This window comes from Myotis myotis, unplaced genomic scaffold (assembly GCF_014108235.1).
Source record: "Myotis myotis isolate mMyoMyo1 unplaced genomic scaffold, mMyoMyo1.p scaffold_m19_p_18, whole genome shotgun sequence".
Lineage (NCBI taxonomy): Eukaryota > Metazoa > Chordata > Mammalia > Chiroptera > Vespertilionidae > Myotis > Myotis myotis.
The window spans coordinates 21,986,197-21,999,204 of NW_023416322.1; the positions used below are offsets into that span (position 1 = coordinate 21,986,197).

Genomic DNA, 13,008 nt, shown 5'->3' on the forward strand with positions numbered 1-13,008 from the left:
ACCCACATACAGTTTCTCATGTTGTCTACAATTAATAAACTTGGACAACGCTATGAAGATATTCGATATCATGCCATCCAAAGCAGGTCAAATGTGATTATTTTATAGTTATGGAGCTCTATAAAAACACATACTTAAATTGCAGCTTCAAGGTTCAAATTAACAAACATCACATTCAATGTTTTTTATAACAAGAGTTTGAAATTTTTATCTGTGTGAAGTGAAATTATATAGTACTTAAGAGCATATGCTCAAGAGTGAACTGCCTGGATTCAAACCCTATTCAGCCACTTACTTAGGCAAGTCTCTGATTCCTCATCTATAAAATGAAGATAATAATAGTATTTATCTCATAGGGTAGTTATGAAGATTAAATAAATTAATAGGCATAAAGCACCTAGAACTGTGCCTCGCTCATAGTAAGCACCCAAAAAGTTTTACTTTGTTGTGTTGTTATAATTATGCTCATGAACCCTAATATGAACTGAATTATAGACTTTGGGTGATGGTGATGACTTCATCAATTGTAACAAATGTGCCACTCTGGTTAGGGATGTTGATAATGGGGGAGGCTACTAGTATGCATGTGTGGGGACAGGGGGCATATGGGAAATCTACCTTCCTCTGAATTCTGCTGTGACTCTAAATCTGCTCTAAAAAACAGACTCCTTAAAAAAGAAAATTTGGTTAACTGGTTAATGTTCTATATGAACCATGATTTTTCAGAGTCCAAATCCTACTCCTACCCTTTTTTCCTCCTGAAGATTTTAAATCACTTTTGTCATTTATGTTAGTTCTTGTTATCATTCTTTGAATGTGGTTTTGTTTGACATTACTATAAACTTCCCTACAACATACCTAAATTGATACCATGATAAAAACTCAGTCATTAACACATTACTATAAAACAGGGGTCCTCAAACCACATGCAAATACAAATATTGTATTTGTTCCCATTTTGTTTTTTTACTTCAAAATAAGTATGTGCAGTGTGCACAGGAATTTGTTCATAGTTTTTTTTTAAACTATAGTCCGGCCCTCCAACAGTCTGAGGGACAGTGAACTGGGCCCCTGTTTAAAAAGTTTGAGGACCCCTGCTATAAAAGGTATACACCTGTTATTCATCCAGCTAAAATTCAGTGAATCTATATTCAAATCATGTTCAGAAGAACTTTCATGAATGTCAATTCCTTCTTAATGCTCTGAGAAACAGAGTAGAAAGAGGACATGAATAGCTGAGATGAAAACCACCAACTATGTTCTTCTTAGAGTACCTAAGACATTATGTGTCTGTGTCAAGTTATTTCTGTTGGAGAGTCTAACATAGTATAAATAAGGCCATGGTCATGGATTTGACCTTTAGCAGACAAACTGCTTTGACTCTACTCATTCCCTTTCCTCATTCACTTGGGAACATGCCTTTAATCAGAAGGAGTACCACTGGAAAAACAATTCAAGTTTTTGAAGGGCCGTCTTATAAGTATTAGAACTTTGAGGACATTTGATATGTGCTAAGTAATGTTTAAGGCATCACATGAAATATATGTAAAAATACTGCAATATGTTAAAAGTAGTAAGACTTAAAATATGAGCCATACTTTCATATACTTGTAGCAGTAATTGCTTTCCAGGAAAGTCACACTAAGTCGCAGGTCTTTAAAAATACTCTTCTAGAAATTCAGCCTAAGGAACAAGTCAGAAGTTCAATTCAAAGACTCGTGCACAAGGATAACTAGTAGACTATTAATATAAAAATTATCAAAAATGTTAATGCCTAAAATAGGATAACGGTTAGATAAGTTATGTTAACTTAGTCATTGACAAATTGTATTTCCTATTAGAAAACCTTGATAATAAAGCAATGTGATACTAGCAGACCAACAGAACAAAGTAGAAAATCTTGAAATAACCCAAAATCCAAATGGCAACCTAGTAAAGGATAGGAAGTCATCTTAAACCAATGGGGAAAGACAGATTATTCAATAAATGATATTAGGACAACTGGAAAGCTATCTTTCTAAAATTGAAATTAGATCCATATCTCATACTTTATACCAGGATGAAGTCCAAATGGATCAAAGATTTAAATGCAAAAAAAATGAAAACAAGGACTAGACAAACCACAGGAGAATAATTTTCAGCCTCAGAATAGGAAAGTCCATTCTAACTATGACATAAAACCAAAGTCCATAAAAAAATAAAATAAAAAGACATACATTCAACTGCATAAAATTTCCTCATAAAGAGGAAAAAAACACAAAAAAATACTGACAACTCATCACAGATAAAGGGTTCTTTATTTAACATACTAAGAGTTCCTACAAATTACTAAGAAAAAGATCCAACAACCTTTTTAAAATGGGCAAAAAAAAAAAAAGCGGAATATAATTGAAGCTGTTTACAATAGACTGAATCCTTACAAAAATGATGACACTGACTCTACATCAACTGATGATATGTGGTAAAACTGCTCATCTAGCCATGGAGTTTACCTTCACCTCCAAAGGGAGAGTACAGCTCAACTTCACTGAACCTCCTAGCATTCATCCTCAACTTTAAAGAAGGGCCTATGACATGAGTTAGAGATTATACCAGAGAACTTCAGCAGTACAACAGCTAGCCCAGAACTGATTTTTTTTTTGTAAATTTGAGACTCATGTAAATGTGATTTTAAACCATAATTCATGATGTAAATCAGACTCCAGCAATTTTTGTTGTATGATTTTGTTTTTTGTAAAGTGTAACTGTCCTTGTACAAAATGCTCATATTTAATTATGAACTGCTTTAAATCATTATCAAAGTTATAAGAAATGTTTGGCTTGTTGTGTGACGCAACAGATATATAGACCTTTCAAGTCATGTTGTGTTTGGAGTTGGGACAGAGAGAGCAGCAGCCAGGTCAGCTAGACGTTCAACTGTGCACATGATTATGGAGAAAAATTCCAAAATCTTATAAAGCTGAGCATCCAGAAAGTTAATTGGAAACTATCTTAATGTTCTTGGCAGTGGGATTGGCATTGTTGATAAAGCTGGTCCCTTCATTTAATTGTCTTTTAGGTTGTTCTCTACTTGTTGCCATGAGTATTGCAGGTTATACAGTAAATTCGTAAGAATATCAATCTTGGGGCTAAAATGCCTTGATTCTTTGCACCTCTTTTACAAGTCCTTACATTTAATTATTAATTGATAAGCAGCAGCTTCCTACAGATAGTAGGAAACTGCCACATTTTGCTGTCATGATTGGCTGGGCCTGCTGCTGCTCCTAGTAAGATATTCTGAATTCCATTTTATCAATAAAGCTTGATTTAACAAACAAGGGGGGAAAATATGCACAGTTCACAGAAAAGGATATATTTAAATGGCTCTCTGAGATATTCAATCACGCTTACTGTAAGAACTATAAAATTAAATTAACACCATTTTTTACCTTTTAGATTGTCAGATTCAAAAACTCTTGCTAATTTCCTATGTGTAGGAAAGTAGGTACTCTCACACACTGCTGATGAAATGTAAATAGGTACAAAAAGAGAAAGCAATTTGGGAATACCTTTCAAAATTACAAATATGCACATCTTTGACGTAGAAATTTCATGAATTTTTCTAATAAGCTCACACTCAAGCAAAATGACTTATATTCAAGATTATTCACTTGTACCAGAAAACTTGGGGACTGATTAAATAAATTACTATTCATCCATGCATTATGCAGCCATAAGAAGAATAAGGAACTGCTTTACAAACTGACAGGAAAAATATATCCAATTATTAAGAAGTGTGTGTGGAGGGGGGCTGTGAAAGAGAAATTAACACAAAATGCAGATAATTTCCTGTAATGGGTTATCATTTGTGTAAAAAAGGAAAAAAGCAAATGCACAGTAAAAATCATGACAGTATTAATTCAGATATAAAGCAATTAACAACAACTGGCTCCAAGCTCCCAGAATACCTAGCCAAGCTCTTCTGCAGGCCTACTCCTGTCATTTCATTAACCTCACAAAAAAAACATAGTATGTTTTAAACTAAATTTCTTAGACCCCACTCTTGGCAGAGTTTTTACATAGCTATTTACCTGCTTCCATGTGCATGAAATAGGTATGGAAGAATATGCAGGAATTTCAAATATTTATTGATTGTGTAGAAGGGACAATGATTGCCTGCCAGATGGCAAGTGAGGAGTGAGGGAGGAGGGGAGAGAGACCTCATGGATACCCTTTATATCTTTGGGGGAAAAAAATATATGTATAGCCTATTTTTTCTAATTAAATTTAAAAATAAAGACATTTGAAAAAATTTTAACATGTTCAAAATCCAAGAAAATACACTGTTAGAACAAAAGCAGGAAGGTAAAATACATACAGCATATCAAATATGTACCAAAAAAGTACTTCTGCACACAGAAAAGACTGGAATAAAATACAATAAAATATTAAGAGAATATCTATCTCTGAGTGATGGAATTACAGGTGATTTTAATTTTCTTTGGATTTTCCTGTAATTCAAATTATATTCATGAATTATATTCATAATTAGAAAAATGTATTAATTTTTTAATTATATGAATCAGAGAGGTTAGAAATTAAAATGGAAGGTAGGAAGTTATTAGGTATTATTCAGGGTTTTAAGCATCATAAATGAAACATTCAAATTCCCTTAAAATATCACTTCCAATAGCAGAATACAGAATTTATGGATAAGGAATTTAGGAAAGCAAAGATTAAAATATATTATCTGTCCTCTAGTCTACCTCTGAAGGATCACTCTGGGGTTATTCTCATCCTGCTACTTTCTGGATGTTTTGTCCATTTTTGTTTTCTGTTATCTAGGTAATGGCATTTCCAGCATTTCCCTTAAAGACTGTGAAACTAACAATCTGCTATTTCTCAGTGTGCAGTGTTCCTGACCTCCAACTTTGAAAGGCCATCTCCCTAAGGGAAAGCAGTAAGATCTACAAGCTATAACAGGCGGCTGAGGAATCTGAGGTTGAGTTCTAATCCTGACAAACTGTGGAATTTGTCTCCAATTTTGGGAATAAACTAAACTTCCTGAGCCAGTTTCCTTAATGAGGAAACTTAAAGGATTGTTTTGAAAAGTATTTGGGACTATCAACTTTAAAGTTTCTTTTTTAACTTTTCACACTATACTTCTGAATTTTGTTTCCTTGCCTTATGTTAAATATTTTCCTCTCTAAATTTTCACTCTCCCAACTGGTGTCTACCAGTCTTACCCATCTCTTACACTCCGGAGTTGGACAGGGAGTACTCTCAGAAAGCCTACTGAAAATGAGACCCTGTGAATAGAATCTGAGCAATATTGAAGACAATTTATGGAGAAATAAGAATGTAATCAGGATCTAAATTGGATCCTTATAAGTAAAGTAGATGCAAACAACCAGTTAATGTAACCAACACTTGGAAAAGGAAGGTAACTCCTAACATCTGAACTCGGCTGTTGAGACAAGGAAGATGATAACTCCTGTATGACCATCCAGCAAATGAACTTTTGTCATGCCTTCAAAGGCTCCATTTTTATTTCTTTTTCTTTTTACCATACAGTAAACCCACTAACACCACTGTACTGAGCCTCAAGACATCTTTCTACTTTTCCTACTAGTTTTGTATCATGTACCTCTTGATGGAAGCTTTCTCACCAGAAAATAAGCTACATTAAATCTGTAAAGGATACTCTACCTACAGGTTTTAAGAAGCACTTGATAGCCTTTGGGAAGAAAGGTGTTGTTACAAACATCAGAGAACAATTATCCCTCTGCCAAGACCAGGTGAAGCAATTTCATCACACTCTAAACTCCACCTTCTGGTTAACAAGACCAAACACCTCTCTGGTTACTTAAAAGTTATTCTAATAGGGAGGGACAAAGGAGCAGCCAGCTAAATTTTTTCTGGATTAACTCAGTCATTAGCTGAATGCTTTTTTTGTGGTTCACCTACTTAAAAGGTGATCAAATCACGTTGTGTTACTGAAGAGAGCAACCTGCAAAGAACAATTACATAAACTCTGCTTCAACTTACCTCATCCTTCTTTCTAATGAAACAAAGCATTAGAAACCACTGTCTTACCATCATTTATTTCCTTAGTAACCTCAGTAAAACCTACTTTCTGTCATGTGAATCCCTTTTCTTTTCCTTAGCAAATCAGAGAAAATTATTGTTCATTCAACATAATAGGACACAACTCCACATCATTTTTTAAAGTGTATGCACTGAATTTTATCATCTGAAAAAGATAAAGGAAATCCTTATAAACAAACTATTCTCAAATAGGGGCTTTCTAGAACTTCATATTATTTATGTCAGAAAATTTGTACAGAACCTCAATTCCATACCTGCAATTCCTAAATCCAAAAAGCTCGGAAAACCTTTTTTCAATAACCTCTTTAGCAGTAAAATCTGACCTGCGCTGACATTATTTATAGTCTTATACCACACTTAGTGTGAATATTCATTTATTTAACTGCAGAAATATTTAACACAACCGATTCCTGAATGTTGCTCAAGACCCAGCTACGGGGTTAATGTCACTGAATATATACAATATTTTCTAAAATAAAAAAATTTTGAATTCTGAAACACTCTAGTCCAAATGGTTTTGGAAAAGGACTGTGGATGAATAGTTTTATTCTTTGAAAATATTTTTACTCTTTGAAAATGAAATATCAATAAACCAGCATGACAGAGGATAGAAAAATACTAAGAGTTTATAAAGGAAACTGTCCTTCATCTGTAAACATTAATAGAACACATGATTTAAATGAGATCTATAAATTATCTTTCAAAGGAATAAAGGGTTCATTGAAATCAATGTAATTTAAAATAATACTAGTATATCCTTAGGCATTCTTTTTTTTTTTAACCATTTTATTTCATTATGTTTTTTAATCCTCACCCAAGGATATTTTTCCATTGATTTTTAGAGAAAGTGGGAGAGAGAGGGAAGGACAGAGAGAAACATCAATGTGAGAGAAACATACCTATTGGTTGCCTCCTGCATGGGGCCCAGGCCAGGAGGAGCCTGCAACCAAGGTATGTGCCCTTGACCAAAATTGAACCCAGAATCCTACAGTCCACCTGCCGACGCTCTATCCACTGTGCCAAAGAGCCTTGAAAGTTCTCCTATTTCAGTAAAGAACTGATTACTCCCAATGTGTATAAAATGTATTGAAGATCATGGGAAACTGTCAACATTCACAGACAATGCCACATCCTCAGTACTGAACTCAAGCTTAAGATCCTAAGAATCTTTAAAGTACTAGTATTAATGCTCATCTATAAAAATTCATTTAACAGTATTTGAGGAAATTAAAACACTTAAATAACATGAACATATTTGGGGATGTACTGGGTACACATTCACTGATTCTCTTCTAGAAAGCAATTAGCTAGAGCACACAAAACTTTTAGTCTTGCTTGAATAATATTCATTTACATATTAAAGCAAAACAGAAATGGTAGGGTTCGTATTTAAGGCATTGAAGAGTGAATGATTTGCTAAGAATATTCAGTTAGTTGTGTTAAGAACACTTTTGTATAAGGTCAGTTAGTCACATCTGATTCATACTGGACCAAAATGAAACAACTTCCTGGACTTGTTACTGCTTGCAACATTTTAAGTAAATATAAAGGAAGAGTTTCTAAAAGTGCAATAAAGCATATCTCATCCTTTGTCTGAATTTGTGAAGCATAAGCAATATTATTTACTACACCAGGTAAAACGTCTGCCCCCATCAACTCATATCCAGTTCATGAGACCTTCTTACCAAATTCCCACTGTCATACTTCTAGAATTACATGGTATTTAATGCAATATAATTAATTCCCTTTTTCTTCTGCTTGCTGAAATAGTTCCAGCCTTTAGAAATTTTAATAATAAACAATGAGCTGTATACTAGCTTCATAGTAACCAATAATGTTGATATTATATATTTTATTAACTGAATATTTTAGATAAGTCCTACTGATATTATTAAAATTAGAAACTGTATGATTTCTTGGTGATTGCTTTATTGTGATAACTATAGTTCCAAGAATACTTCTGTGCATACACTTGCAGACCGGTCTTACTGATGGGTGCCACGCTGCAAGACGGGCACTGTTGCTAGAGACTGTATTTCAATTTCTCCCAAAGGGTGTCCTACACTCGCTATCCATTCATGGTAAAGTAGTTGACTTTAATGTTCTCATTGTTTACCAGAAAGCACAGAGAGGCTGCCTTCGCCGCTCCCGTTTCCTTTTGCTAGCCTGCTGAGCTTTTTCAGCCAATTGACTCTGCTTTGAGGCTATAAATATCTGAAAAATGTTCTGCATTTGATGCTCTTGGATTCTGCATCCATATTTAGCTGTTTGTGGCATGCCTTTGTTTAAGCTACTCTACCACCCATACAATCAGTCAGGTTAAGATCTGGATGGTCAAAGGACAGATGGATCAACATTCAACAAACACTGACTTACCCTGAGCAAGGTACCAATCTTCGAGACACAGTGACAATAAAGGGGGTGGCAAGATAGGAATGCAAAGATAAACAAGACAGATTCCCTGGTGTCAAAAATTTCATTGCCCTGACAGGGCATGGGCACAACTGATTGTAATACTGAAATACAACAAATGAAACATTTTATAACTAAAACAAAATGAAGACTAAAACAGCATAAATTTTTCTCTTAGCTATGTCTCAAAGATGTGCATTTGTGTTTTAAATGTAGATCCACCTATTATAAAGCTCTGAACATATTCCAAAAAAAGTTTTCCAATCATGACAATGCACTACACAAAACTCTGGAGATTATATATATAGATTATCTATATCTATATAGATAATCTATATCAACTTTGGCAATAGCAAGCTCAAAACAGTGCCTAGTCTTTCAATTCTGTGAGGTAAACTATAAAATATCGTTTCTAAAAGTTTCTGTTAAGATCCTCTTTGGGGTGGGGGTACTTTTGTCATTGCTGTTTGTTTGCTTATTGGTTACAAAGATTCGTGTTCTGCAGAGCATGTGAACCATAGCCAGAAGCCAGCAGCACTTAAAACAGCTCCTTTTTGCACCCTATTCTAAGTAAAATCCACATGGCTATTTCAGGTTAGATCTCAATTGAATGAGTTAGACTTGAGCAAGATCCCCATCCCCACCTTCCTATCTTGTGAAAACATTCCAAACAAATATACATCTGCCCTCAACATTCCTTCTTTCAAAACTCAGTTCATTGACCTCTTGATAAAAGTGCTCCCCAGGATCCTCTGACAATTATGATTTAAATGCATTCAGGGCTTGCCTGATGCCTAACCCCAAGAGTCGGGCTGAAATTGGCAGGCCTAGCTGTAGGTAAAATAATAGGGCAGGCCATAGAATCAGACAACTCTAAAGCTAAAATGGACCACAGATACCAATTACTCCAGATTCCACATTTTACATAGAAACTTAGACCCACAGAGTTAAAATTACTTGCCCAAAGTTAGACAACCAATTTGTGGCAAAGCCAGAACAAAAAACCAAGTTCTCAACTCCCAGTTTTATACTCAAGATTTCTTTAAAAAACATTAGACTTACACTCATCAAAGTCTCTTTAAATTGTGTAGAAGAATCCAGATGTTTCAAAGCAATCAGGATTTTGAACGCCCAAAACAAACAAATAAACAAGAACACCAAAATGAACTAGTGTTTTTCAAATTGATTTTCTACATTCTATTATTTTCCTTCAAAGCTTTTCAAAGAGTTATGCAATAGGCAACTTAAAAACTACCTAAGAACATAAAAAGCCAACTGTCATTCAGATAGTTTTGGAATATTTACCTCAAACTAAAGACAACAAAGCAGTATCCAGGATGAGTTGCTTTAGTTTAGAGGAAGGAAAGTAGCAGTTCTAGACAATAAATAAAAACAACTTCTGGTTAATTGACAGGGAAGACAAAAAAGTTTCAAGGCAGTGGAAAGTCTGCAACTTGACACTGAAATGAACACTGTATGAGACAGAGACCACATATGTATGTGTATATGCACACACATATTTAAGAATACACACACACCCCTCTCACAAATCTAGCCCTAGGAAAGGACTACAAAAACTAACACATATTTTTATGGGTTACATGCAAAGAATGTTAGTTAACCTAGGTCTAGAAAACCCAGAGAGGATAGTTTTGGACACTGAAATACTGAATTATTATTCTTACAGTAACATGGCCCTATCTGTAACTTCATATAAAAACAATATGCCAAACAAGTGCGTAAGGATAGAAAAAGACTAGCCTGGGAAAACCTCAATATAAACTCTAATTCAGGCTCATGTTCAGATTCTCACCAACCTTTCTACAAACTATCGGCTAAGTGGGATTAACAGGTGGATGGAAAATCAGGCCCTAACGTTTTTAATCGGCTGAGAATGAACTGGGTGCCCTTGCATCACCTCCCACTTGTTGTCTGTAATTCTTCCAGTTAATTAGAATAGCATCACGAAACACAATCAAGCCCAATACCAAGTGGTACATACATATATCCTTAAGAGCTGGTTATAGGAACGGCTGGACTTTTCAGAACTGAAAGAGCCATTAAGAGATTATCTAATCCCCTCCGCTCATTTTACAGATGAGGAATCAGAGGTCGAAAAAGTGACCGGATCTGCCCCAAGTCACGTAACACATTTAGGAGCAGAACTGAGACAAAAAACTCCAATCTCTGCCCTCCTAGTCCTGTGAGCTTTCTCCCAGGGACAGGCTTGATCAAGTCTTGAAATCAGCTGACCTATCCAGAGAGACAACTTCTAAGTCTTGGTCTCTCCTGGACAGAAAACACATGCCCTGTTCAGAAGGATGAAAAGAGAAAAGGTAACGACGTACTTGACCGCCACAGGCTCAGATGTAGGTAACCACAGGGTAACACCCTCACGCTGTGTGTGCCCGCGGGGGCCTCAAGGTTGCTGTCTTAGACTCAGGTCAGCCCCAGGACTAAAGTCTTTCGTGTCTATGCCAGCGAGGCGATAAAACATCCCGACCTGCCATTATTTTGGAGAGCCACTTGCTCGGTCCTCCAATGCCGGGCGATACACCCTTGGGCTGGGAGTTTTCAAAACCAGCACGGTTTCCATGAGGCCACAGGGCTCACCCTCACAGGACCTCATCAGCCCCTTTTCATGAAAGAGGTGGTTACCCGGGGAACGCAGAAAGGGAAAGTTTTCGCGTGTGTGCTCATCGCTTTTAACTTGCTGAGTAGCAGCAGCCCCGTCCCTTTGCAGAGGGAACCAGACACAGCGGTGCGGTCTGCAACCGTCCACGCCAGCGGGTCTGGGCGGTTGGGTGTCTTTGGAGAGTGAGGTTCAGAAAGACGTGACAGAAGAGCCTTTTCCCACCCAATACACACGTGCGCCGAGCTTCTTCCTATCCTGGTTTCCAGCCTCGCCTGGATCCAGAGAAAGAAAAGACCCCCCCCTACCCCCCCCCCTTCACTGGATCGCATGGTGTGTCCCATCAGACCTTCTCGAGGATCGGCTGACAGTTCCCCCCAAGTCATCGCCTAAGAATGAATGAGGTCTGCAGAGCCCAGCTCTCCCTTCAACTCACGGCCGGAGCCTGAAGGGTCCGGAGACCACACTGAGAGAGACAGCGCTCTGCCCAGAGGCTCGCCCGGAGGCACTGGTCCCAAAGGCGGGGGACCCCGGGACCAAAAGGGACGTGGGAACCGGACCCAGAAGGGTGGGGTGGGGGGGGCTGAGCGCGGGGCTGGCACGAGCGGGGCAAGGAATGCCCGCCTCGCCAAAGGGGAGAAACACCGGCCTCTCGGACGGCCCGGCGCGGTCCTTACCGTACACGCGGACCCAGCCCTGCTGCTGGCACACCGACTCCAGGAGGATCCGGTCCAACATGCCACCCGCCACGGCCCCGCCGACGGGGACGGCCGCGTCCAGGTCCTCCGGCGGCAGCGGCGAGTCGGACTCCAGTCCCGAGAACATCTCCGGCCAGGACAGCGCCTCCGCTCCTCCGGACGCCGGGGAGAGCTCCATGGTGCCCGGGGGGGACGCGCCGGGGGGCGGGCGCAAGGCTCCGCGCCCTGCCTGCGGGGAGGGGAGGAGCGCGCGGCGGGGCAGGGACCGGGCGCCGCCGGCGGACGCGGCTCACCTCCTTCCCCGCCGCCCCCTGCCCGCGGCTCGGGCGCTGCAGCCCACCTGCAGCCGGCGCGCGGGGCCCCGGCGGGGAGGCGGGTCCAGCGTGGCCCCGGCCGCGGGGGGTCCGGGCTCAGGTGCGGGTCCCTCCCGGGAGGAGACGAGGAAGGACCCGGGAGGGGCGGCTCGCCCGCCAGCCCCCTCAGAGCCGCCTCCCTTTAAACCCCGGCCGGCGTCTCCCGCGGCCGGAGCGGGGCTCGGACTGGGGATGGAGCGCGGCCGGCAGGGCTGGGCTGGGGGCGTCGCCGCCAGGGGCCGCCCCCTCCGACCGGCTCCCGCCGCCTCAGGGGCTCCGAGTGTCCGCTCCCTCAGCCTGAGGGGAGCCGATGGCCCCGGGTTCTCGCCCTCCTGCCCTCAGCCCCCACCCCTGGAACGAGCCGGCCCGCCCCCCTAACTCTCAAGCCACCGCTGCCGTCGCGGCTCCGGCTCCGGCTCCGCCGCAGATCCCACAAGCCCGGCAGCCGCGGCGGTGGCGGTGGCGGTGGCGGTGGCGGCGGCAGGCGGCATCCCAGGGTGATAGGCCGGAGCAATCGAGCGCCGAGCGCCGGCCGCGTGTGCAGTCAGTAATGAAGCGGAGGAGGAACTGCCGCCCGAGGCAGGACAAGTCGAACACCGAGTTATTCATCTAGCCCGTCCCGCCTCCTTTCCAGTTACTTTCTTTGCAACCGCCCAGCAGTGCGAGGTCCCAGTCTCTCCAGCTGCAGCTGAAACTGAAGATGGAGGCGGCGTGGGGAGGCGGAGAGGAAAGGGGGTGCGGGAAATTTAAAAAGAAAGAAAAAGAGCTTCCCTTTCCCATGTCCCCACCCTTTTCCTTGTATGTATGTACGTACTTATTTCAACGA

At 40.4% G+C, this 13,008-nt stretch overlaps 1 protein-coding gene across 2 annotated transcripts in view; it reads right to left on the bottom strand.

The window, feature by feature from the left end:
* Positions 1–12,686, bottom strand: part of RASAL2 (RAS protein activator like 2) — a 244,127-nt gene extending 231,441 nt beyond the window's left edge. Inside the window, exon 1 of one of the 2 annotated variants that reach the window (XM_036344077.1) lies at positions 11,809–12,686. In XM_036344077.1, coding sequence (XP_036199970.1) covers positions 11,809–12,007 — 199 coding nt within the window. In that variant the 5' untranslated portion in view covers positions 12,008–12,686. The remainder of the gene's footprint in view (positions 1–11,808) is intronic. The other variant, XM_036344076.1, reaches the window with a different exon arrangement.
* Positions 12,687–13,008: the final 322 nt, after the last annotated feature.